Below are 26,618 nucleotides of genomic sequence, written 5' to 3'. Positions count from 1 at the left end.
GAAGAGGCTCTGCTCTGTGAGGGAGGGATAGGGCTGAGCTGAGCGACAGTGTAAGACAGGAGGGCGGGGCTAACCACGGGAAACAGCGGCTTTTGCCAGAATCTCTGAAGTGCAGAACGTTCTATGGGACAGTTCTGGGCAGTGAGAGATTAACAGGGAACCCCTCTTTGTGGAAGGGAACCCCCACCCAGAGCGGGGCCTACCCCTGGGTGAGCTCACTGTCTGAGCGGCAGATAGTTCTCTCCCCTCCCACTTGTCTCCCCCAGGCCCGCCTCTGGTGGTTTAATGAAAGACACAAAACAGAATGAAGGCAGGTTTAGAAAATAAAGTTTGTTGGGATCTTGAACATTTTGGATAAACTAACAAAAAATATGAGCACACATTCAGGTCGTGGTGATAATGAGGAGTAACGTCATCTTATTTAGTTCCTGTGACATAACACATACAGCTGCTCGGTTATCGGTGCCGACCGGGGAGGGGGTGTCAGGAGGTTACCGGGTCTCCAGGAGGGAGCAGGGCTGCTCCAGACAGGCTGCCCTGAAACCGGAGGGCTGAGATCAAGGTCTCTTATGTGTTGCTCCGACTTAATAATTAGGCGTGTGACTATCTGAGCTCTTGAACGTCGAGCAGTAACGCAGCTTGTGGCCCGTGCTTTGTCCGCGAGCGTACTGAGGTTACACGGCAGTGGGGCTGCAAGCAAGCGAGTCAGCACACAGGTGTTTGGCCACAGCGACTAGTAAATACGGATTTTTGCAGCAGGGACGCGATCGTGTTGTGGTGTCAGTAAGAGGGCTAGAGGAGCAGGGAGAGAATAATCTGTTGACAGGTCTGAAAAAATTTGGCATGCATGGGAATTTTTTAAAATAAAAGAAAGGAAAAGGTGCGGATGAGTTTTTCCTAGTAGTGATCACAGTGCATCGACAGCCGGGGTGCAGGGCGGCCCGGGGCCTTCACACAGTTCTGTCGGTCCCTGAGTGCTTCCTCACCACTTTACCTGCGTTCACCTGGTCCACCGCCAGCGTCTCCACCTCGGGCGGGGCCTGCGGCGGGGTCACGTGGTGGATGCGGTGCGCCACGCCCACGTGCGCCTTGTGCGGCTTCTCGCGGGCGGGGCTGTGCTGCTCGCCTGCGCTGCGGTCCGAGGCGATGGGCGGGATGACAAGGGGCCGCTCCTTGATGAGGTGGACCTCGGCCGACTCCCTGGCCAGCAGGAACGGCGTGGGGTCGGGCATGGCGTCCACCGGCTCCCGCAGAAGGAGTTTCCGGCTCTCGGCCCCGAATCGGTAGACCTCCTCGAACTCGGGGTGCAGCGGGGCCGAGAGGCTCTTCTTCATACGGCGGCGGGGCGTCTCGGGCAGCTTGTCCTTGGGCGGGGCCGGCTTGTAGCTAGCCAGCACCGGGCTGCCTGATGGGCTGCCGTCCGAGGTCCCGCTGGAGCTCAGGAGCTTCCTCTTGGTGGCGTGCAGCTGGGAGGTCAGGTAGGCGATGGTGCTGGCGCGCTGCTCCAGCTCGCTGGTCAGCATACCCAGCTTGTGGCTCTTCACCTTCAGCTCCTCCAGGTACTTCTTCTCCCTCTCCTTGATGGTGTTCTCCAGCACCGCGATCATCGCGTTCTTCTGCTCCAGCTCTTTCAGCAGCTCGTTGTTCTCCTCTTCCTTCAGCTTCAGCTGAGCCTCCAGGTCTTCACATCTTTTCTTGAGTTCACTGCTTCTACAAGATCCGTCTCCTAGAAGGTCAAGCCGAGGGAGCAGAGTAAGAACCCTCCGAGCAGGGTGGCCAGGCCCTGGGGGGGCAGGGAGACCTTCTCTGTGCAGGGAAGGGAGGATGCTAGGCCTGCTTCACCTCCCATGGCGCGGGGATGGTGGATGGGGTGCGCCTGCCCAAGATGGGGCACCACAGGCCACAGGGAAGGCAGGTCCTCTCCCCTTAGGAAAGCTGGTTGGGGCGGGGGAGATAGATCAGGTAGTCTTTGGAGCACCATCAAGCTCCATTCCCTGGCCTACTTCATAGAGGATGTCCCCAAATTTCAAAAATGCTGATGTTATTAAAAGGGGCAATTTTAGAGTATTAGGCCTTTCCAAAGGCTTAGGATTAAACTGTTAGCAGGGCCATCTGTCTGCTCCATTCAAAGCACAGTTGGGAAAGACCAAATTGCACTTTCTCCATGTCTAAAGCACAAAAGCTCTGAAGTCGAGCAGACAAGATGCCAGGGTGCCACCCTTCCTCAGACATGGGTCCCCACTCAGCATCTCTCAAGAGAGTGGCGTCCTGGGCCTAAGCTCAGGCCCTTTCTCGGTCCTCGGCCTGCCCCTAATACCACAGAGGCTATGGCCATTTTGCACCCCCCACCCCAGGGTGTGCCGGTCATAACCAGCCCCTAAGCAAGACTCTCCCTGGGCTGAGTTCGTGCCCATGCAGGGCGGCTGAATTGGGTGGGTAGTTCATGAAGGCAGGAGGCCCTGGTGATCAGGCTGAACTAGCATTTGTGTTACTGTAAAGCAGTGATTTCCACCACCTGAGGCCCACCTGCCAGGCTTGCACTCTGCCTCCACATGAGAGGCAGTGGTTACTATGAGGCCCAGATGAGGGGCTGGGTTGGTGGGCAGGTGGGCTTGGGACTTACGGCTAAGAACCACGCCTGGAGGACCACGTATGGGGCAAGAATGGTGTTTCTTCAGATTAACCTGGGCCCAGACGGAACCAGGAGTGAGGACGGACTGATTTTGGTGACATGAATGGCAAGGATGTGGGCCAGGGTCCCCAACAGGAGGTGGATATCCTGTCTCCTGAATCCCTTGGAGGCCCAGTTCCTGGCCCCAGGTCTGTGGAGGGAGCACCTGGCATCCCTCCCCCGTCTCCAGGCCCCCCTCTATCACACACGGAAAGGGGTCCTGGCTCCTGGAAGACTAGATAGAGTGATACAAATGGAAAGTCACTGCTTGATGGTGCACTCCGACTCAGGGAAACCATCCTAGTGTTTCACAAGGAAATGGACACATTCGTGATTAATAACCTCCAGTGTGAAGCTTGTTTCAAAAAAACTGTTTTGGGAGTTCCTGATGTGGCTCAGTGGGTTAAGAACCCATGGGTGGACTAGTATCCATGAGGATGCAGGTTTGGTCCCTGGCCTTGCTCAGTGAGTTAAGGATCCAGCATTGCCATGAGCTGTGGTGTAAGTCGTAGACACAGCTCTGATTTGACCTCTAGCCTGGAAACTTCCCTATGGTGTGGGTGCGGCTGTAAATTTTAAAAAAGAAACGAAAAGGTCATCTTGACTCAAATGCGGTTTCTGCACTTTCTAAATCCTCACACTGAACTGGGAAGCAAGATATTTGGGACAGGCCACAGAGGCCCTGGTTTCTAGCTCCTCTGCCCCAGCTGCCATCAGGCCAATATCTGTGGGAGTCCCTGATGATTTTGGTTTCAAGGGAGCATTTCTGACTGGAGTCTAGGGAAAGGTGTTCAGTGGTTCTTGGGGGGCCATCCAGCAATTTGCTCCCTCGCTCAACCAGTATGTAGGGAGCATGTGCTTGGTGCCGGGTCCTGTGCTGAGCTTGACAGACACAGAGGAGGCAGGACCCTGCTCCCTCTCCCCTTTCTTCCCAGTTTAAATTACATGTGTTTCTTGATTACAGAAGGAACGCACAGCCACTGTAAAAAATCAGAAAACCCAAAAAAGCATATAATAGGCATTCCAAATACAGATGTCAGTCAAAAGAAAATAAAAGCACTTGTCCCTCCCATGCCCTCTCCCACTGTCCAAGCTGCCCTCCCAGCTTTTCTCAAGAGGGCCCAGGGCACACGTGCGACTTTTCACAGCAAGTGTGTTTTCTTCTTTGTGTGTAATCAGTGAAAACAGATGGTGCCAACATGGGCCACAACAGGAAACACCACCAGCTTCTGGGGAGGGAGTTCTTACCTGTCTGATCCGAACTTTTGAGTGTCAGCTCGTACGTTAAATCTAAAAAGGAGATCATATACATTAATTTTGTGTGATTATGGTATATTTCAAAATCTTCATCAGCTCTAAAAATGCAGAACCAATTCCCATGATCAGCCTGTGAGTCCTGCCCAAATAGAGCAAAGTCTGGCAACATTAGAGCCAAGTATGAGGACAGCAGAAACCATCAGTGGCCACTGCCCTTACAGAGGTTCAGCGGGAACCCCTCTTTTCCCTAATACACATCCCAACAGCTACGACTGGCAAGCAGTTTGCTCTGTGGATTACATTTTGGTAAATTTTAAATTCTAACCATTGTATTTAGATCCTTCAAGTCCTCAGTAGGCTAAGAACTGGCTTTACAGCTTTATGCTTGATGCATGTGGATTTGGCAGAGAGGATGATGTAAGGCATTCAAATGGACTCCAGTGATGATGGGTTAACCAGAGAGAGGAAAGAAAATCCCCCTTCTCACTCACCTGGCACAGCTTTTGAGCCAGCCAGTCTAAAACTGTCTTGATGACAGGTTCTGCTTTGCTCTATAGCCTGGCAGGCCTGGGACTGACCCCCACCCGCCGTCCCTGGAGGTCGCTGGACCTCCGTACCTGTGCAATGTTGCTGCAGCCGCCTGATCTCAGCGTGCAGCCCCTTGAGCGTGCTGGCGTGCTCCCGCTGAAGGAACAGGAGGTTCTTCTGTGCACTGTGCAACTGGTTCTCCAGGTTTGTGGCTGCCATGCTGACATCCAGATGACCTGCGGGGAGACAAAGACCCTGGTGGCTGTGCCTGACAGTGAGGGTCACAAGGGGGTAGGCTGGAAGAGGACGCTGCCTGCTGCCTGCCCTCCTTGGCTTTTTGGGGTGGAGGGCAGTGTGAGGCCCTGCTCTGGATGCAGAGGGAATACATAGAGTCCAGGGCTCCCAACTCTAAATCCTAGCCTCTCCATAGGCTACCCAACTTCAACAGACAGAGGCCAAAATCACTCCCAAAAGACTTCCGAAGAGGTGAAGCACCGGCTGTCTCCTTGGAAAAACTGGATGCCTGGGTAGTTGTATCTAGAGCTGCCAGGCCAGGAGTAGGGGGAAGACAAGGGGGGAGTTTCAGAGCGACCCCTGCACTTCACAGAGTTGACAGCCCCCCAAATCCTTTTCTGGGGAATTTCATGAGAGTGATCTCTCAGGGCCACAAGGTGACTGAAGGCGTCTGGAGTCTGTCCGCAGACCCCGTCCCCGCCCCCCTCCACTGAGGCCTCCATCATCAGTCATCAGCTACTCACTCGGGGCCTCAGCCTCCCGGCCTTTACTGTAACTCGAGAAATGTGGTGAAGGCAATCGGCCTTTCTGGAAAAGCTACCAGAGTAATTCAAGATGCCTGGCGCAGCACTGAAAAATGCTAAGGATGAAATGTGGATTACTTGCCTATAAATTATTCTTGTGAGTACAGAGCTCAGCGTGCTTTTTCCTAATCTGCTAGATCAACGAGTGCCCCCAGAGGAAAAGCCACTTCTCAGAGGGCTTCCAGTGGGGATGTGGCAAGGCAGCAGGATGCTCGAGGGTCTGCTCTGGAGGTGACACATGCCTGGCAACACCAGTCATACTCTTATCTGTAAGCACGACAATATTTACACCCCAGCTCTGGAGCTAAGAATAGTGTATACCTAGAACCCAGGATACACATTTTCGTTCACACAAGAAAGCAGCTCCAGTGGGAAGTGAAGATGCAGAGAAGGACAGAGAATGCACCAGACAAAGCCTGAGAGGGCTCTACACTGACATGTCCTGGGAAGGACATTCCCCTTGGGGAGAAGCTGATGAGAGAGACCCGAGACGAAGAGGAAGCAGAAAGCATGGTTTTTGGTGGGAGTGTTCACTGCATCTTATCACAGGAAGTGCTTTGGCAAAGTATCTGCAGCCTTAGGATTTATCTTCCTTCTGGCTTAGCAATTCCAGTTCTAGGAATCCACCAGAGGGAAATAATTACTCCTGTGTGAGAAGATATAGCTGTGAAGATGATCACTGAAGTGCAGTTTAAGTCAGAAAAGATGAAGCAAACTCAGAATCCAACAGGAGGAACGACCTGAATAAATAGTCATTTCTATGGAAGGAAGATCAGATTTCCTCAGGCCTTGAACTCTATCTAAATAAAATCTGGCTGCAGATAGTGCCAGAGCTCCCATCAACCAGAGCTTCCCTTGGGGGAGCTAAGAGCAGCCTTTCCGCAGGAGCAGGAAAGTTTCCCACAACTGGAATTGTTTCTCTGCTGTAGCTACAAGCTCATTCTAACTGGAAACCCACGGTGCCTGAGGCCCCCAAACTGTAAGGTCAGCACATGGCCTTGGGAGGATGCTGACCTAACAAAGGAGCCAGCTTGGAGCAAAGCAAGCCCAGAGCCTGAACCATGAAGGGCGGCAGAGTGTCTGAAAGCTGAACAGCCTCAGTTGGAGGCAAAGATAGGACCTTTTGGTAGAGATGCGTATGTTTACTTTCATTCAGCAACCCTGGGTCGGTCTGGCATCAATTCCTTGGATCTACAATGGGCTCTGCAAGTGGCAACTCTAGAAGAGACACCTTGCCTTTTACTTTAGGACAGAGCCAAACCTGCACTCCTTTTGGGGGTTTGCCATTGGTGAGAAAGAACAACTTACACCTGTTCCAGGACTTGGTCTGGAAAGGTAAAGAACGGACCTGGGCACATGGTGGACTCCAGCATCTACCACCTCGTCCTAGTGACCCTACTTGGAAAACAGTTCTCAAATCCACTTGCTTTTCTCTGTCTCTACACCTAAGCCACATCACCCCTCACCTGAATGCCTGCAGAAACCTCCTTCTGGCCTCTCTTGCTTCCTCAATTCCATCTCCACATAGTAGCAGAGTGGTTTTAACAGAACCTTCCACGGGGCCCACTGCCGAGTCAGGCTGGTTCAGGGGGTCCCAAGACCAGCCCCTATGCCCTTGGTGCCAGCTGGTCCTCTGCTGGGCCTCGCTCTTTTCTTACCTTGGGCCCCTCTGCCCAGAACACTCCTCTCAGGTCCTCCCTTTGGCCTACCTTTCCTGTGAGCTGATATCTACATGTCCCTTACTTCTTGGCACAAGGTCACAGGTCACCAGCTCTGGCCCCCAGGCTGAGTGAAGTCATGTACTCTGGTACCTCACCGCTTGCCCACAATTCTAGTTAACTGCCTCCCATCTCCATGCACAAACCGCAGGCATCTTACTGCTGTGTCACACAGTGCCTGGCTCCCAGGAGGCCCTCGGTCATCACTTGCTAAACCAGTGGCCCCAGTGCCAGGCTGTGGAGTGTGGGTGTGACATCAGGGGAGCTCAAGGCTTTCAGGGCTGAAAAGCCTTTTTTTCCATGGGCTTCTGACATAACTTACAGGCCTGCCTTGCTCAAAGAAAGCATGACATATTAAAATTGCAAAAAACGTTTCATCCAGCACCAATAGTACAAAATGAGGTGTTCCCAAACCCAGAAATAAGTATTTGCTTCTATGATCTGCCATAGGGGCGGGGTGGGGGGAGTGGAAGCGTGGCCACAGCAGGCACCCCAGTCCCCTCACAGTGTGGTATTAAATTTTATTTGTAACAAATTTAATATGATTTAAATAAATAGTCACATTCTAACTGCCTTGATGAGTCAGTGACTTGAATTGTACTAAATCTGTAATTCATTATTAATTCACCATCATAAGAGAGTACCCTTGAAGCTTCCCATTACCGTAGGCAGCAGTCTGGGGAAGGAGGAACACAGGGTGAACAGAAGGGTGTGATCATATAACATTCGAAGCCAGCAAGGGAGCTTCGACGGCTGTGTGTGTGCTCTGATGGTCAGAGGACAAGGGTTTTGCAGCCCTGTGATATTCTGTTTGGATGCTGTTCTCCCTTTCCCCACATTCTTTGCTGACTTAAAAGGCCTGGATGAGGAGATGACATTTGTGGCGGGTATTCTCTGCTTGCTGGATGTATGTGAACCAGACAGGTCCACTCAGGTCTGAGGAAACAAGTCACATCTCCAAATGGGATCCAAATTACATTATTTTCTCATTACCTGAAAAAGATAAACAGGGTCCCTGACTTCCTGAGGACAGAGTTGCTGCTCCTTAAAAGAAGGTGATGCTTGGAGTTCCCACTGTGTCCCAGTGAGCTAAGAATCCGAATATAGCGGCTACAGTCACTGTGGAGGTGAGAGTTTGATCTCCAGCCCAGTACAGTAGGTTAAAGGATCTGGCATTGCTGCAGCTGTGGTGTAGGTCTCAGCTGCAGCTTGGATTCGGTCCCTGGCCTGGGAACTTCCATATGCCATGAGTACAGCCATACAAAAAGAAAAAGGTGGTGATGCTTTAATTACGTATCCTTGGCTACTGATAATGTGGAATCACTGTAATGACTTAATCTTCCCAAGAAGCTGATGTGAACGAAGCATCCTGTTTAGGCCAAGGAGACACAGCTGAGAGATGCAGCTCATTTGCAGGAATGGAGTTGGTCCTAGGAATCTTAATTCAGAATGTCTAAGACACTATGGAAGTCAGAAACGTGAAGGAGCATTTGTGACCCCTACCTAAAAGGGTCAGCATGATGGATGAAGGTAAAATGCAGGCATCTGCTGCAGATGAATAATGTGTCCTGCTTGAGTAAAGGCACTCAGCCCAGCTCAGCCGTGTCAGCCAGTAATGGAGGGTGACATTCATAAAGCTTGGCTGCAAAACGCTGCACTTTCTGTGTCAAAAGGGCACATGCTACACATTGTGGGCTCTTTGTATTGCAGCTTTTTGTCTCCAGGCAATCCCATTTTGTTTCTCAGCATTACTAAGAGCCAAAGGCAATTTTACAGTTATTTGCTCAGTCAAAGGTGGCGTGGCCTAGACGTGGGCCCTCTTTTTCCCTTGGAGACACAGCCCTCACTGCGGAGGATGGGGTTTGGCAGCCAGAGGGCAAGCCTGCCCCAGCCAATGGGGACACTGCCTGCTTTCTTCCCACAGAACTTTAGCAGAAACAAAGGGAATGGGCATCTCAGAGTGAGACCACCTGTGGAACAGGTTACCTTGACCTTGATCAGGAGGTTAGGCCACATCCACAGTTTCTCCTGTGGCAAACTCACTAGGAGTTAAATTTCTGTGAATTTACTCTTTATATGTTCAGCAAGTTAACAGATTCTAGAGAGATGGGCATCTGGCCAAGACAGTTTCCAGGAGCTGGGAGGGGTACTAACATCCGCTCGTGGTGATAACAAGCTCTTAATGACGGTTCTGAGAGACGTGAGGACCCCGACCACACTGGATCTGCTCTATATCAGCAGGAGGACAAGTGGCCTGTCAGCAGTTCATGCCCAGTTCTCATCCTAATTCAAAAGTAATGTCCTTTCCTCCCTTTCAGGCCTCAATGTACAAATGATGACATCATGATGTTATTTATGGACCATCTCCACTTGCACAGGCAGAGTGCTTTCCCACCACTTACATCATTTTTGATTGTTTGTTTTTATAACACCCCTGTGAGGAAAAACAGGAATATCCTACCCACAAGCGAACACATAAATCAAGAAATGCTGCATCTGAGCCTTGTAGCAGCTCCTAGCCCTCAAGTCCTATGGGTGAGAATCTTGAAGGTGGATTTCAGTTTCATGCAGAAATTCAGATGCTCTCCAAAAAACCTACATCAAACCAGTAATGCTCTGAAACGGGGGTGGTGGGGGGAGTAGGCACCGTCCATTGCAAGAGACTCTTGGCCCAGGAAGAGCTGCAGCGTCCCCCAGCGGATTACCAAGCCAGGGTGCTGTGACCTGCCTGGACCAACACTGCTCTTGGAGGCAGGACCCACGGCTCCTTATGCTCCCAGTGAGTCAGTCAACAACTGAAAAGGCTCTGCTGACCATCCAAGATGGCTAAAAGACTCACCGACGGGTCTTGCTTTTATTAGCAGCAGTTTTCCAGGCAGTTGGGTGAGGGCATGTGGGCCCAGCCAGCGCCTTCCTGAAGCAGCTGGGCTGGCTCAGGGAGAAGGAACGAGGCACCAGTGCATGGCTTGTATGTCCCCATCCTGGGACCTGGCAGGTGCCCAGGCCAAGAGCCAGGGCCACACTCTCTTGTCCTCTCCAAGGCCAGGCTAACAGAGCCCTCTGGGGGCTGAGTCAGCACTAAGGCTACACCCAGGCCAAAAGCAGTGCCTCAGCTCGGCCACCAATGGCCAGAAACAGTTGTGACTTACAGCAGGGAGGAACCAAGCCAGACTCATCTTTCCCCCTTTGGAACACGTCCCTTTCTTTTTCTCTGACACTCTCCTAAGCACACACAGATCGTGTCTACATCCTCATCTGCAGACACAGCCCTGATGGTATTGCACATCCCTCGGATGCTCTTGGGACCAAGCCCCATGGCCCCAGAGGCCCTGCCTGCTTGCTGCCCCTCCCCAGCCTTGCCCCACACCCCCTGCACTCTGTCACATTACCCTCCCAACACGGCTTCTTGCACATCTCTTCCCTCTGTCCGCAGTGCTCCTGGCAAACCACCTCCCACCCTGCTGCCTAATCAGCTCCCATTCTTCCTTCATGTCTCAACCCACGTGTTACGGTACGGGCTTCAGATAATTCTATATGGCTTCCTGATGGTGCTGAGTGGAGATCTCAACAAGAATTACATGGCATTAATCAAAAAGCACTGCAGCAGCACTGATTTGAACATGACCTCATCCCATAATTTCTTCACATGCCTGGAGCAATATTTTAAAGTACCCCTGGACCACATTTCTTAGACTGAAAGAAATGGAATATCTTTGATAGGAAAGGGTCTCACGGTTTAGAAAGGAAATTTCTTTGTTTCTGGGCAATCAAAAGTAGACTTATCTTTTCGCTCAACACACAGCTGGTGGGAATAGGGTAATGATTTTTAGAATCTGAAAAAAAATAGCACACCAGTACTCACATGGTGCTGCGAATTAGTTATAACAAGCTATTTTAGACTCTAGTCATGAATAAGTTATAACCCATTCACATTTGGTTCTCACGCCACAGAGGATCAGAGCGTATGGAGTTGTGCTGCTCCTAGCGCGTGCTCTGCGGAGCCTGGGGCCCGGCTGGCTCTGCACAGACTGTGGCGTCAGAGCGCCTGGTGCACAAGGACCTCTGTGGCTTTTTCATGGGAACTTTCAGTGCCTCCCTGGTGTCCTTCAGCCAAAAGCACTGTCATGGAGAAAATGAAAGTTGGCCAGAGGACAGAGGTGGCAAGTGCAATGATTAAATGTAAGAGGAGAAGAGATGGTACACAGCAGGACAGTGGTGTCCTAAGTAGATCCATGGATGCAGGAAATGCTGAGGGTGGAAGAGACCTTCAAAATCAACGATTCTACTGTCACTTTATTTCAAGATTAAGAACCTGTGGCCCACAGAAGATTTGCTTATTATTAGCACAGTGGGGTAAAAGGGAGCAGAACGGCCAGTCTTGAGGTGCCAGACTGTGTTTGGGGTTAAATCTGTTTTTTTTGTTTGTTTGTTTTGTTTTTTTTTTTTGTCTTTTTGCTATTTTTGGGGGCCACTCCTGTGGCATATGGAGGTTTCCAGGCTAGGGGTCTAATCGGAGCTGTAGCCGCCGGCCTTCGCCAGAGCCACAGCAACGCGGGATCCGAGCCTCATCTGCAATCTACACCACAACTCACGGCAACGCCGGATCGTTAACCCACTGAGCAAGAGCAGGGACCGAACCCGCAACCTCATGGTTCCTAGTCGGATTCGTTAACCGCTGCGCCACGATGGGAACTCCATGGGGTTAAATCTGAACCCTATCTTGTCACCTAAACCTAAACCACCATGATATGTAACTCATAGAGTTGTTTTAAGGGCTAAATGCAGTCACTTACGGGGTCTGGCATGTAGTAAGTGCTCAGTAAATGTTAGCTATATTATTTATTTTTAGCTATATTATTGTATGTAAATATCAGTCAATATATAAATATATCTCCAAGTTGTTTACTTAGTCCCACACTAGTGTACATAGCCTGAACATCACCTAAGTGTGGAAGTGAGCTAGCAAAGGATTCCAGTAACTTCCAAAGAAGGAAACATAAAAGCAAACAGAAGCATTTTCTGCTGACCTTTATCTTCCAGTTTCACTGGAGAGGAGCCATTCAGGGAAGTAAATAATGAGAGTCAGGCAGAACCAGGCACCCTAAGGGACAATAAAACCTCCTTACTACTTTGAAACAATCTATAGTACTCTCTATAAGAAGCTAAAAAAATGTCCAAGGCTAATTAGGCCATCAACTCTCAATCCAAAATACTGCTTTTAGGAAAAAGACACTTATCGTCTCTGAAAAATGAATCCTGACTTATTCTGAATTCACAATCCTGGATAAAGAAACTGTTTTAAGCAGTACGACCCTGTTATTTCTACTTGTATGTGTATTTAAGAAATTCAACTGGGAAGTTGTTTGAGAATCCCCAAGAGTTAGGGCACCAAGAAAAATGACAAAATTTTAAGGAAGAGTAAGCACACTACAATCACTCCAGAAATATTTCAGTAAAAAGAATGAACACCATTGGAAGAAAAAACAAACAAACACTGAAAACAAAAGGTGCAATTAATTTTTTAAAGTGACAAGAAAATCTTATTTATTATCACTCTTAAAGAATCAGGATAATTTTTAGAATGCAACAGGAAGTCAACACCTTAGCACAGGAGCTCGGGCTCCGATTCGGACTTGGCCACATTTGAGTTGCGGCCTGCGCCCTCACCTTTTTCTGCCATAACATGAGGCACAATAGCAGCACCTACAGAACATAGTAGTTGGGGATAAAGTGAGATATCTTAGATAAAACACTTAGCATACCTCTGGTATATTGTGATAAGGTGGTAACAATTAAATTTGCACTTATTTGAATGCGAAAACTGGGTGGAGGTGTTTGGTGGGGTTCTGTTCTCTGTCTGGGTAGGCAGAATGCATCATCTTTTAAGAGATGGTCTCTAAAAGCGAACTCCAGTAGAAAAGGTGAGCCATTTCAACTGATTTTGCAAGATAACCACCTTACAAAGTGGTTGCCAGTGTCTGCCAATGAGGGGTTAGTATGGTAATCTAAACTAGGATATCATTAAAAATGATAATGTAGATATGTATTTAATGACAAGTAAATACATGTATAATAGGTTAAATCAATAGTATATTAAAAGCTGTATATATCATATTTTTGTAGATATAAGTAGAGAAAATACAAATATTTCTCAATTTGTTATATATACAAATATATATAACAAAGCATTAAAAGCATTTATCTCTAGATGGTAGGTTATGAGTGATTTTTACTTAAAAAAATTCCATTTTGGGGAGTTCCCATCATGGTGCAGTGGTTAATGAATCCGACTAGGTTGCGGGTTTGGTCCCTGCCCTTGCTCAGTGGGTTAAGGATCCGGCGTGGCCATGAGCTGTGGTGTAGGTTACAGACGCAGCTCGGATCTGGAGTTGCTGTGGCTCTGGCGAAGGCCAGCGGCTACAGATCTGATTAGACCCCTGGCCTGGGAACCTCCATATGCCTTGGGTGCGGCCCTAGAAAAGACCAAAAAAAAAAAAAATCCATTTTGGTAATATCTAAAGCTTCTATAATTATGAACATATAATAATTTATAGTCAGAAAAAAATTATAAAGCAATTTCACTTAAAAAGTATAACCGCTAGCAAAGTGGTATTATATGTTTTAACTATATTGTTCTAGGATAGTCTTAGGTTGCTTTACCAGAACCAAGAAGAATTAAGGAGAAGGCAATTTTTATAGTAGCAACAATTTAGTGTCCCTGAGATATGCAGAAAGTGATCATGATAGGACTCAAGTACCTCCCCACCCCCAGGCATTATACATTCCTGCAATTCTCTGACATTATCCATCATAAAATATAAGGCCCATCAACAATTCTTTAGACACTGACAGCCATTTCTTTCTGAAAGAATGTACAGCCTAACATTAAAGTTGTAATAGATGTGATTAGAGGGATCGGCAATTAGATGGGGAAATACGATACATGGTTGTCTGGGAAGTCTGCAGTCACTGGAGGCCTACGTGATGGATTTATGAACCGTGTTTCTCTGCAGTCTGATTACCTCATACTCCAAGAGTTTCTACTTGGCTTCTATTTAAAAACCATGTCAAGTGTCTGTACACTGGTAGGGGCTCAGCCCTTCTGTGCAGAAACATCTCAGGAAGAAAGCAAGTCTGTTTCAGGCTGCCTAAAGTTGCTTCTAAGTGGACTGCGCTGGCCACAGTGGACAAATGTATGAGCTCCCACAGTCTGATATCATAGAGTGCCTTTTGGGAGTGCCTGGGGCCTCCTGGAAAACTGGGTGACTTCATGGCCCAAATGCCTGTACCCTGTGGCAGACCCCAGGAGGCAGGAGTGCCAGCACCCCATCTCCTAGTTGGGAGGGGCTGCTGTCCAGGCATAGGGCCAGTATGCAGCTGGCTTGGAACTTCCTACTTCAGGGAAGTTACTTCTAGGGAAGAAGGTAGCCAAGTGGCTGATGGGGCTGCGGTGGCTCTGCTCAGCCCTTCCTGTTCTCCCTGCATCCTCCTCCTGCCCTTTCTGGGTGGCCTCCAGATGACAGCCCTCTGGGATCACCCAATGGCTTCATTTCAGCAGCTAGAGCGGAAAATATTTGCAACTAAATGGAGATGCCATTTGTGAGCTTCTAACAAGCTTGTCATTTACCAAGATGATCCTGAGCCAACAAGTTAGGAACATATAAATCTCACAACTTACCACACCAACAGTTCTACCTAGTGATACTTTCCTTTAAATGGAAAGCAAAAGCAGCAGGTCATACCTGATTAGTGTTTCCATTTCTACACCTGACTGTGATTACTGCAGATTTTAACTGTCTGCTGGTTGATAGCTAAAAGGTACGGTGACCCAAATGCCAAGCTGTCTTTTCACACTAATGAAAAAGTAGCTACTTCGTAAATCTTCGTGCTTCATGCTAATCCTTCTGAGGCTGAGAAGACACATTTACTTGCTTTAAAAATCTCTCTATGGTGTGCCAAACAGGTGAGCCATTTTAACTGGCTTAACTGATGGGGCTTCTTTTATCCATTTTGTAGGCCTGACTCATTATTGCATAAGTTTTAAGGAAAGAAAGATATTAACTGAAGCTCTATACACTTTAACCATAATTTCCCTTTATTACTTACAATAAACTAAGCAAGTCAACTGTTTCATTAGTGCTAATAGAACATATTTAGCTGTCTTTACTGGGCATCTAAGAAGATGATCACTTAGAAAAGACTCTACCTTTGTGATACAGTAGAAGGAGCTCTGCCTAGGCCCAGCCATGTCATCCTGGACAGCATTGTAATTTAGTTAGGCAATCAAGTGGAAACAAATAACCTCCTCTGACTTGCCCTTCTACAAGATGGGCCCATACAAGTAATTTCAGAGGACTTTAAACAGGGAGGATAGAAGAGACCTTTGGAATTGTTAAAACAGTCCAACGACAATCAATTCACTGACCAAAAGGCACCAGGGCCAAGCATTCCATTTTAGCAATTACATATCCTCTGGTGATCACTCATAAAATAACTTCATGGGATTTTTTTTTTTTAACCTAGGAGTAACATCTTGAGCACAAATATTTCTAAAAGAAGACACACTTACTCTTTTAAAAAGGCATTTACCTAGATCTTCATTTGCTATAGCTTTTTTGACGGCTGTGGCATGTCCACCTGAGGCTACTAGCCCTCTTGATCTTCCATCTACTGCTCTGAGAGTCCCAACATAGATTATCCACTTCTTAAAAAGCTTCCTTTCTGTGAGCTTCCTGTGCTGTGTAGAATAAATGAGGCATGTTTACTGATGACATTTCAGGCTGACTCCCATAAAGTTCTTTCTACTCACAGTGATTCTTTATTGTGTCAGGGAGCGAGAGAATTCCCAGAATCCTATATTCTAGTTCTTTAGTAAGTTGTGCATTAAGCTCCTGGGGAGGAGAACTCCACACCAAACACTGATCCATTAAGAAGGTCTGGCATTGAAAATGAACAGGCAACAATGAGATCTGGATGAAGCTGACGAGCATGAGAATAAGGCAAGGTACTCAGGTGCTATGCATGTAATTCAGGATTTGTCTTTGCAATCAGATTTGGGTCATATTAGATAAATGAGCCCTCAGTATATTAGCCCCACAGAAATAAATGAAAACATAAAATTAGAGGTAGGGCAACTGTAGTTAGTAGATTATCTGTCATTGTGAGAGGAGAGCAGAAGAAATTGGGGAAAGAAAACAACCCCTGCATCTTATACTCTTTTGGATTTTTCAGAGAGTGGGATGCAATTCAGTATTTTGTGATTCTTCACTGTCCTTGACGTTGACACTATTTTTCTTTTGCACTTTTGTCACTTTTTCCATTTGTACAATGGTCTTTGTTTTCCTCTCATGTTTGACCTCATGCTCTCACAATGGGATTAATTATAATCTTCCATTCATGACACTCTTTTAGGGCCCACATTAATTTACCTTTAAAAATAAGCGTACCGGGGGGTGGGGGGATATGCTTGGGCTGTGGGATGGAAATCCTGTGAAATCAGATTGTTATGATCATTATACAACTACAGATGTGATAAATTCATTTGAGTAATAAAAAAAAAAAAGAAAAAAAATAAGCGTACCATGTGGCCACAGTTTTGGAACTTGGCAATTTTGGTTTAGGGCACCCAGATTTTCCATTTGAAGTCCAAAATTCTTGGGTTGGGTGTTTCAGCTTCTTCTGGTTGATCCATCTCTGGTGACTTTACTGGTCAGCTGGGAGCACACGGAATTTGTTTTTCCTCCCATTTTTCATAATGGGAAGGATGGTACCTCAGATCACATGGGGCACTCTTCTTGCTGGTTGTGGGAGGATGTGAAGCAGCTCCCATCTGAGTGAAACAGCTGTGATGTGCGTGCCCAACGATGCTTTTCAGCTGGCTTTCCCCTCCTCTTCTAGGGTGTGACCCCTGCAATTTAAAGTGGGCTTGCTGATGGTGATGGTGCTGGGTTGACAGTCTGTTCCATCTCCCCCAGCTCTACCCTGCACAGCATCTGGGTTGGTCTAAGGCACCTGGGTCTTAGGTTGTTATAGCATTTATCACTATTTAAAATTAGATCATTTACTGATCTTTCTTACAGAATTAGGATGTAAGCTCCATGAGAACAAGGGCTTTCTGTCTGTCCCCTGCTATAAAACCGGCACCCAGACCAAGGAATGCCTCCTGTTAGTAATCTGAGCTGTCCCTTTCAGAAAAGGTCCTCCCTCAAAGAGAATTGGTGGTAATTTCTCCTGACACCCCTCCCATTAGCCGTCCACCCCAGCATTAGGCAGTGTATGACAGAACTTGGAGATTCTTCTCTGCCTGGCATGGGAATAAGGCTGGAGAAGAAGGAGAACTCATTCATGCATGCCTTCGGGAAGCTCGCAAATAAAAAGGCCAGCAAACTATCAAGCCATGTGCAAGTGAAATCAAGTTTAATTTCAGTGGGAGGGACAATGTGGGCTTGTTCAGGACATTCTGCAGATTTTGTGACATTCAGGATCTCACTGGGTGCTGCTTCTTTACACCTGGCAGTTATTTCCGTTAGGGGCTGACAGCGTGAATTCCTGGAGCTGACAGTGGCAACGAGCCCAAGAGGTGGCTCTGCTGTATGTGAACCGGGCTGGGTTCAGGTTTCTGAATTTTTCAGTGGAGGCAGAGATTTAGAAACGCAGGAAATGCTCATGCTGAGCTTTGATGATGCTCCTCCTGGCCCGTGACAGAATGAGAAAAAAGAGGGCAATAGCTTTTTTCCATAAAGCTAACTTTATTCAAAGGATACATCCTTATTTTCATTTTAGAACTTCCTAATTTAAAAAGGCACTCTTCCATGAGTTCTATAAGCCTGGAAACCACTCTAGTCAACAAGAGGTTATGGTGATTGCCAGGAGCTTAGCATCACCGTTGATTTTGTCTTTTATCTTTTGAAGTTTACAAGGCCCCTTATAACAGGCTGGGCAACAAAGCCTCCATTTAAATATGCACTCAAGGTTAAAGATCAAGCCAGCATGTATTCCAAAGGGCTCACTGTGTACTGAGTCCCGTGCCTGCAGCTTACTGGGGATGTGAGACTCAGCTACCAAAGTACAAAGAAAACAATGTATAATTAAACCCTCATGGGGATGCCAAGTAAGGGGCCGGGACGGGCAACCCGCCACAGCACCTGAGGCTCTTTCTCCCTTACCCGCCTGGCTTCCGTATGAGGCTGTGCACAACCTTGGCAGGTGGGGACTGTGTCCTGATCATTTTAGCGTTCCTGGTACCTTACACACTGCCAGGCACACGGAGGTGACTAATAAGTGTTGAGAGGCTAAGGACTGCAGTTTACCAAGACGGTCTGGCTCTGAAGAGGCAGGGACTGGAGCTGACGCTTAAGGATGGGTAGGGTTTACACACGAAGAGGTAAATGTGAATGAAGTTTCAGAGGTCACAGTGAGACCATTATATTGTCTGACATGGGAAGAACATTCTGGGGAGTGGCAGAAAATAAAGTCAGAAAAGCTAGGGCTGGATTTGAGTTGCTTATTAAAAGCCACTCAGAAAAACCGAGATGGAAGAGAAGAAATGGGGCAAAGTGGAATTTTTGCCCAATGAAGGCAAATGTTCTATCAGAGGGAACTGAGGCTGGGGTGAGGTGGGGGGATGATGCAGGATGAAGGGAAGGGAAGGGCACAGCCACACATCCTGTAGCTCCAGGGAATCGGCGTGAACACAGAACGGCCCTGGACCCAGTGACACACCATTATAAACCCTCTGATGACCAGACATCCTCCTGTTTCACGCAGTAACACACAAGCTCAAGGGGTTACATGACTTCTTTAAAGTTACAGCTAGCAAGTGGCCAGTGGAGCTTCATCCTAAACCAGGATAACTCCGGGTCCTCGCCCTTGGCCATGAACTCTGCTGTTCTCCCCAGGCGAAGATGAAAGGAGTGTACACTCCACACAGGCAGAGCGTCGTTTGCTCCATATTCCACCTGATAAAACTCCTCTTCTGCTCTTTCCTTTCCCATGTTAAATTTTAAGCCTCTCAGGTCTACTTGTTTTTGCTCAGTGAATTCTAGTGCTTATTCTCGAGAATGCTGCTTGTGAAAAAAACTCAGAATAAGAGAAAATGTTTCTTCACTTCTAAAGCTGCAGAAAAGCAGACACTATTCTGGATTAGGCAGCTAGTTCTGTTGAAGAATCACAAGCTTACTCTGCTCTTCAGTGTGGAAACATGTATAAAAATGTGTACTTCTGTTGTATTACCAAACGTATATTTGAAGACATCTGGATTTTAGAGATTGTTGCTGACTCACTTAAAAATGTCACTTTTAATTTCTGAAAGTCTACATTTTCTTTTTTTTCTTTTCTTTTTAGGGCCGCACCCAAGGCATATGGAGGTTCCCAGGCTAGGGGTTGAATCAGAGCTACAGCCACCGGCCTACACCACAGCCACAGCAACACCAAATCCGAGCTGCGTCTTCGACCTACACCACAGCTCACAGCAATTCCGGATCCTTAACCCACTGAGCAAGGCCAGGGATTGAACCCGCAACCTCATGGTTCCCAGTCAGATTCGTTTCTGCTGTACCACAATGGGAATGCCCTTGAAAGTCTGCCTTTTCAGTTGGTGGCCTTGATAATATTATCATCTTAGCAATACGATTTTTTTTTTTTTTTTTTGTCTTTTTGCCTTTTCTAGGGCCGCTCCCTTGGCACATGGAGGTTCCCGGGCTAGGGGTTGAATCAGAGCTGTAGCCACTGGCCTACGCCAGAGCCACAGCAACATGGGATCTGAGCCGTGTCTGCAACCTACACCACAGCTCATGGCAACGCCGGATCCTTAACCCACTGAGCAAGGGCAGGGATCGAACCTGCAACCTCATGGTTCTTAGTTGGATTCGTTAACCACTGCGCCACGACCGAAACTCCTTAGCAATACAATTTAAAGAGGAAAAAAGACATCCCCTTTTTGAAGACAATTTTTAAGGTTTCCTGGTTAGTTAGAGGGGGGCCTGGAATTTCTCTCTTCATACAGAAGGTTGAGTTCAGTACAGACACTGACTGACACATCCTTTATTCAGATGGAGTTTGAGTCTGCCCATTCAAATCAACAGTTGGCTAACCAGAAGGGGAGGAGAGAGAGGAGGATGGAGTCTCCTTGCTGAGCCAGCCAGGAGTGGTCTAGGTAATTCCCATCAGGTCTTCTGAGGAACAGGCCTGCTTCCGCCATCTGACTAGCCTGCTTGGAATGGTCTCTACGTAAGATTTTTTTTCCCCCTCAGAGAATCCACATAGTTACTGTTCTAAAGCTGATAAAACCTACAGTTAGGTTTTGGGCCAAAGGATACATGGAATTAGTGTATAAATGTCATGACTTGAGACAAGTGCAGGTAATCAGTACTGGAGGGAAAACACCCTGCTGGTGAAGCTCATTTGTGGGGCTGATTGAGTTAGGCAGTGGTGCCCCTGGGGAGACTGGCAGGGACAGGAGATGTGGTGGGCTGTCACAGCCAGGGGACGGTCACTTCTGGCATCTAGTGGGTAGAGGTCAGGGGTGCTGCTAAGCAGCCTAAAATGCACAGGATGGCCCCCAAGACACAGAATGGTCCTGCCTCGAAGGTCACAGTGTTGTGGTTGAGAGACCAGGGATTAGTCAATCTAATCTGAGGCAGGCCTTTCCCCTTTTGACTTGAGGTTTAGTCTGCTCCCCTTTGGTTTCTGGGGTTGCTAGTAAACCGGGGGTGATGGAGCTCTCAGGAGGGACAAGACCAGGCCCCATGCAGGCTCCTTCCTATAACAAAGGGCTAGTGGCCTTGGAGGAAAGGCAGCTGTCAGTGAGTAACTATGATGGGGCCTGTTTGAGAGAGTTTCTGCCCCTTATCTTCAACTCTTGGTGAGGCAGGTGTGCAGAGAGGCACTGCTTCACTCACTTCCCTGTGCCAGGTCAGAATATACACATTTCCTTTCTTTCTCTTGCTTAGAAGAAAGGGGCTGCATGTAATATTTGCCTAAGAATATAATAATTTTCTTCCTGTTACTGGACAGTATGAGATTTTGTTTTTCCTGTTGAATGCTTAAGTGAACTGAGAAATGGAGAGGGTGAATGCAAGAGAATTCTGGAACCCCAAGTGAGCAAGTGCCTCAATGGCTGAAAGTTGCTGCTCTGTTCCACCAGGATTTTCTGGTCTGGTCACCAGGACTTAACCAAAAGATAAAGACGACTCACTATCAAGGACAAAGATTGAGCCCTCCGTGAAAAGGACAGGCCCTACCTAATAACCCCTGCTACAGCCTTATCAGTGGGAACATAACATTCAAAAACAAACCAACAAACCCTCCTTCATCTTTCTCGTCAATGTGCAAGATAAATATTTCTAAAAAACTGGACTTTCTCCCACATGCCACTGAAGGAGAAATACCCTTTACCTGGGTTGATGTGTGTCACAGCTGAAGAGACAAAGGCTAAAATGTCAGGGTATTGTAGGATCCTGGCCTCCTACACTCGTTCATCAGTAGAAAAATCAGATTAGACATTATTAGAAAAAGATGGCGATTCCTCAATTTAAGTTATGACAGTGATGGAACTGTATCTTGGGGAGCCAGTATTTTTACACCGATGTTACACCAAAGATCACGCATTTCTAGGTAGAACATGCAACGTTAAGAGCAACAGCATTGTAATGATACTGGGAATTCTAATTTATATGTGGCAGCAATGAGTGAGCAATGTCACATAAGAAATGCCTCACATAAAAAAAGAAAAAAACTAAAAAAAAAAAAAAGAAAAAATCTGAAGAGCAAAAGATAATGGATCTCACGTGGATCTAAATTTAACATGCTAAGTGTTGTCAAAGAGGCAATAAAGAGAAAAACTGTAGCAGCAGAGCATCATTATATGCCCCAAATTCCATTTATTAAAAGTGTTCTTTTTCTTTCTCTTTTATTGTAAGCTTTCAGCATCTCAGGCCTGCTCTTCTGTGCTAATCGATGGAATTTCACTGCTCAGTCCTAAGAATCTGGCTAGTAGAAAGAATCTCAAAAAGAGGGGACACTTCTTCCCTCTAGCTCCAGAGGACTAGAGACTTCTTGCTTCAAACTGTTATTTCTGATAAAGTGGTAAGCCGGGATAATCACCAAAGTTTCAGTCTGCTCCAGTGTGGAAACTTGCATAAAAACACAAACTCCTGTTTTCTTATTAACAAAGAAGTCTTTTAAGAGATCTGTGAGATGCCCTCAGAGATTATGGCAAGGAGCTGTAAAATGTAATCTTTCTCCTCTAAAAAGGCTGTTTTCTAACTGGTTGCCTTACTTGATAATTTGTTGTCCTGGTCGTAAGATTTAAAGTAGCATCTGTGATTTTTCTTCCCTGGAGGAATAAATACTTGTAAGATTTTTTTATTTTATTTTTTTGGTTGGTCAGAAGAACGCGATCTTCTTATCTTGCCCCTTCATGCATAAAGGATAAATAAATGATGCATCCCTGGTTTAAACAAAATGAAAAATCCCTATCTTACTTAATCCTTGTCACATCCAAATTCGGCTGGTGGATAATAGACACAAAGGTATGGGACAGACTCATTTACTATAGAGGAAAAGAGAAGAACCGTTTTTTAAAAAGTTTTAAAAGTTAATTACATGTACACATTAATTCAGAACTGTTCCTCCCCCCCTACCCCAGCTTCTTCCTAAATGGGAGAGGTCAGAGTCTGGTTTAACTCAACTGGCCTCGTTACCATCATGCTCCACTTAAATCCTTGTGCAGACAGCATTTATTGGGTTCTCTGTTGTCACTGGAGGCTCTGCTTTGCTCTGGTCCTTGGCCACAGACAGAGTCCTAACTCTGCTGACCCACTTAATACATGTATTGTGATTAACAGTCAACAGCCTAATCTTTGTTATAACAGATAGATCTTCGTTCCTATCGTTGATAAATTATCACTCCCACATTTGCCTTAGTACAAACTTTTTCTTCTTCAAATACAAAGCTCCAATTCATCTAATCTTTTCCATCCACTGTAAGTCTGCTTCTCTTCAGCTGCTTTACCTGCCAGCATGTAATTAAAAACAAAGCAGACATACTGAAAAAAAAAAAAAAAAGTCCAAAGCAACTTACTGTAGGTGGATATGACTGGACTTTTTGCTGTGAAACTTGAGTCATGTTTGAGTAATGAAATAAACAGAAACTAAAATGCAGAGCAAGCACAAGAATCAGCCCTTAATGAGTATCTTTCAAAAAAAATAATTTCAGCTGAGAAAAACAAAATCTATTCACCTTTACAACCTGCTGACTCTCAAAAGAATGACATTCCATTTTTAAAAAGAGCTTAAAAAAAAAGACTCCTCTTCTTGCCTTCTTAGAAAAGGATAATTTTCCTCTTGATTAGATGTTTATTATAGAAAATAAAAGCCAAAGGAAGAAATAATTAAGAAGAGTCTTTAAAAATAAAACATTGAATATGAGAGTGCTTTATTACCTGTAAAGCCCCCCCCCTCCCATGCAAAGTAGCATCAGAATCATCTCGATATCAGGTTGGCCTCTACCTCAGTAAAAATCTTCCAAAGGTTGAGGCAGGTGTCTGGGATGTCATTATGCCCACAACTGCAGAAGCCAGAGTAAGAAATAAAATAGAGTGAACCACAATGCCCTCCAATCCAGTTGCCCCTGGGTCCCTCGGTGCCCCTCTGGGAAGGCCTGTCTCACACCAGTGTGGTATCTCCTGGAGCCATTCCTGCCCAATGGGGAACCAGCTTCTCCCCACACTCCAAAGGAAAGAGCAGCAGTCTCTTCTTTCCACTGGAGGTTCTAATCATAAGCAAAATGCGCTTTTATGTCAGAGTGAAGTTTGTCTTCCCATAAGTATAGGAACTGGGGAAATACTCTAAATACACCAAATCCCTCTGCTACACAACAGATCTTGAATAGCTGAAGACAACGAGGACACATTTGCTTTCCTGCCCAACCTTTCTGCAGGATTAAACATCAAAGCTGGAGACGTGAAAATTGGTGTCATTAAGCTAGCACCTACCTAACTAGTCTGGAACGTTGATCTGAGTCAAACATTTATGGCGCCCTTGGTGTGTGAGGCATATAAAGGTGCCTAGTCTCTGCCCTTTAAGGATACCCAATTCAGTAGATATAATTCATCTCAGTTAATAAACAGTATGCCCATGACGTCTTAACTTTTTATGGCTAACCTTGCTCTAGATAAAAGAAAAAAGGCCCATGCCTTCCCCTGACAGAAATAGGAGAAAATAGCGAATATAATATAAAAGCAAGTGTTTCTTAAAAGCCTTAACATTGCTGTTAACATCAGTATTGCTGCAAGTGCACTCCATCAAATAAGTAATGATGATGTTAAAATGAATTTATCCAATGAATGACAGATGAGAGAGTTAAGGACCTACATGAATGATTTTCTGTCGTTAAATAAAAATAATTCATTTTTAAAAAAAGAATTAACAATAAAAAATCTAATTTCCAAGAAACCTACTGATTAGACTGATATATTTACATGGTGCTACAGTAAAAACCTGATACACAAAAACTATTGTCCAGTACTTTAGATTTTACATATACCCAAACTAAATTTACTGAGTAATTATGACATGATGCAGAGGAATAATAAAAGCTATTTTAAGATTTTCCAGTAGTGTGTACATATATGTAAACACACATAGATAAATCTACATCTCACAAGCCTTAAATCCTTATTCCATAAATATTTCACATAAGGTGAACGTTTAGCTAGAAGAAATACATAAGTTCAAAACATCTTTGGAGATTTAAAAAAAAAAAAGGTCACTTTAAAGGTTAGCATTTTTCTCCATTACAATTCAATGGCAAGAAAATGCAGGGCAATCTTGACTGTGCAAAACAAAAAAATCATTTAATAAAACAATAACAATACTCCTCAAATAAGTATCAAACTTAAAAGTCTTAAAACAGCAATTCTAGCTTTAACACTCTTACAGGTAGGTTTCTGGAAATGCGTACTATATTACCATACTACAGTCTGGCAGCTTGTATTTTGTTGTAAGACTGATTGCTGCACCTAAATTACAGAGCGCGATCATACCTCCTCTTAGGCCACTTCATCATTGGAATAGATCACACTGAATACCAAAGCTTGAAGTTAATACAGGTCAACATGAAAACGTGTTAAATGAACTAGAGTAACTCGCTGTAGCGGACGGCAGCCCAGTAGCCCAGCCTGGAGCTCTGTTGCATATTTGCATTATACTCAGTGTCATGAATCACAAGCAAATCGTTATTTAGGGTAAACTAAAACCTACATCAAAGCGTCAGGAAAGGGCTGTAAAGGTAGAGTACTTACGTAAAGGGTTATCAGGACAGGAGACAATGCAACTTATCTGGGAGAGTCTCTAACATCCACTGGGTGGTAAAAACGCTTTAAAAAGGCGATGTGGATTCCGACGGCCTCCTCCCCACAGCATCCCAGACAAAGCAGGGCCAGGCCCTTGGGCGCTCCTGGTGCACCTGCAATGCGGATCCCTCATCCTACAATCCCACCCCGGGACTGGCAGGAACGGCCCCTAGGCTGCTCTCTTCTCCCCCTTCGGATTGGCTTGGGTGCGCCGTAGGGAGGGACCGCAGCCTGGACTGAAGCCCGAGCAAGGGCATAGCCCGCCCCATAATGGACTGGAAGACCCTGCAGGTAGCCAGCGAGGGGGTCCTTGCGCCTCACTTTTGTCCTTCTTTCAACCTCTTCGTTCTCCTCTTCCGGCGATGTCTCCTCAAAGGGACACCCTTCCCTACCCTCTGAGCGGTGGGGGTGGGATGGGAGCAGCCCTCCCCCTGCAGTGAGGACTTTAAATATTATCTAAATGAGTTCTTGCCCCGACAGGTGCCTCCGGCCCCCGCTGGCGCCCAGAGAGCCTCCTGGCAGGTACCGCCAGGTGAGCGGGGATGGACTCGGTCACACCTCGGGCCCCGCCTCACCTGCGGGCGCGGCAGGCTTGGTCCTTCAGGCAGCTCCCCGCCTCGGCTCGGTCCTCCCGGCGGGCGGCAGCGGGGGCCGGTAGCCCATGGGCGGGGCGGCGGGCGGGGCTGGCTCCCGGCTCCAGCCCTGCCCCGGCCGGGCCGCCGAGGGAGGTCAGTGGGCACCGCCCGCCGAGCGCATCTCGCCGGCTCCCACCCGAGCGCTCGCCGCGGTGCAAGCTGGGAGCGGGGGCCCGGGCGGCGAGGCCTGGCCGCGCTGACCAGGCGGGCTGCCGAGGCGCCGGGGAGACTGCGGGTCTGTGTCTGCGGGAGGGGCGGGGGAAACCGATCGATACTCACTTTGCTAGGAGGGGGCGACGCCCCCCTCCCGAAACTGTGCGGGGCTGGGGTACCGACTGAGGGGAAGGGAGGGTCTGGCGGGTGGGACGCAGGCGCACAGCTCAGGTGCGGCTGCACTGCGGTTGCCCAGGGTAACGCGGGGCCCTGGTAGGGCGGGGGGAAGGAGGAGCTAGGCGGGCGAGCGGGAGCGTGCGCGCTCTGGGCTGTGGGGTGTGTGTGGGGGTACCCTGGACCTGCCTGGGCTTGGGGGGAGGGCGCGCGCGGGCGGCCGACGGGGGCGGGGGCAAAGGCGGAGGGAAGGGGCGAGGGCCAGGCGACGCGCATGCGTGCGGCCCCCGCTCCCCCGGGGCTCGCCGGCC

At 47.2% G+C, this 26,618-nt stretch overlaps 2 protein-coding genes across 11 annotated transcripts in view; one reads left to right on the top strand and one right to left on the bottom strand.

Moving 5' to 3' along the window:
- Nucleotides 311–26,503, bottom strand: CCDC92 (coiled-coil domain containing 92). 9 transcript variants are annotated; one of them, XM_021072230.1, is made up of 7 exons: nt 25,921–26,006; nt 25,295–25,458; nt 16,573–16,899; nt 15,582–15,729; nt 4,546–4,692; nt 3,920–3,961; nt 311–1,726 (listed from the first exon to the last, which is right to left on the bottom strand). In XM_021072230.1, the coding sequence occupies exons 3-7, from the start codon at nt 16,573–16,575 to the stop codon at nt 951–953; spliced, it is 1,116 nt and encodes a 371-aa protein (XP_020927889.1). In that variant the 5' UTR covers nt 16,576–16,899; nt 25,295–25,458; nt 25,921–26,006; the 3' UTR covers nt 311–950. The 9 variants fall into 9 exon arrangements, with proteins under 9 accessions (XP_020927889.1, XP_020927890.1, XP_005670632.1 ...); XM_021072231.1 differs by lacking the exons at nt 25,295–25,458; nt 25,921–26,006 and adding an exon at nt 26,260–26,503; XM_005670575.3 differs by lacking the exon at nt 25,295–25,458 and having other exon boundaries at nt 25,921–26,013.
- Nucleotides 26,085–26,618, top strand: part of ZNF664 (zinc finger protein 664) — a 37,320-nt gene continuing 36,786 nt past the window's right edge. For both annotated transcript variants that reach the window (XM_021072245.1, XM_021072242.1), the window contains exon 1: nt 26,085–26,215. The gene's annotated coding sequence lies outside the window, so the exon portion shown is untranslated. The remainder of the gene's footprint in view (nt 26,216–26,618) is intronic.

The sequence above is a fragment of the Sus scrofa genome, chromosome 14 (assembly GCF_000003025.6).
Source record: "Sus scrofa isolate TJ Tabasco breed Duroc chromosome 14, Sscrofa11.1, whole genome shotgun sequence".
Lineage (NCBI taxonomy): Eukaryota > Metazoa > Chordata > Mammalia > Artiodactyla > Suidae > Sus > Sus scrofa.
The sequence above is the reverse complement of the archived record's forward strand: the minus strand, read 5'-3'. Positions and strand labels throughout refer to the sequence as shown.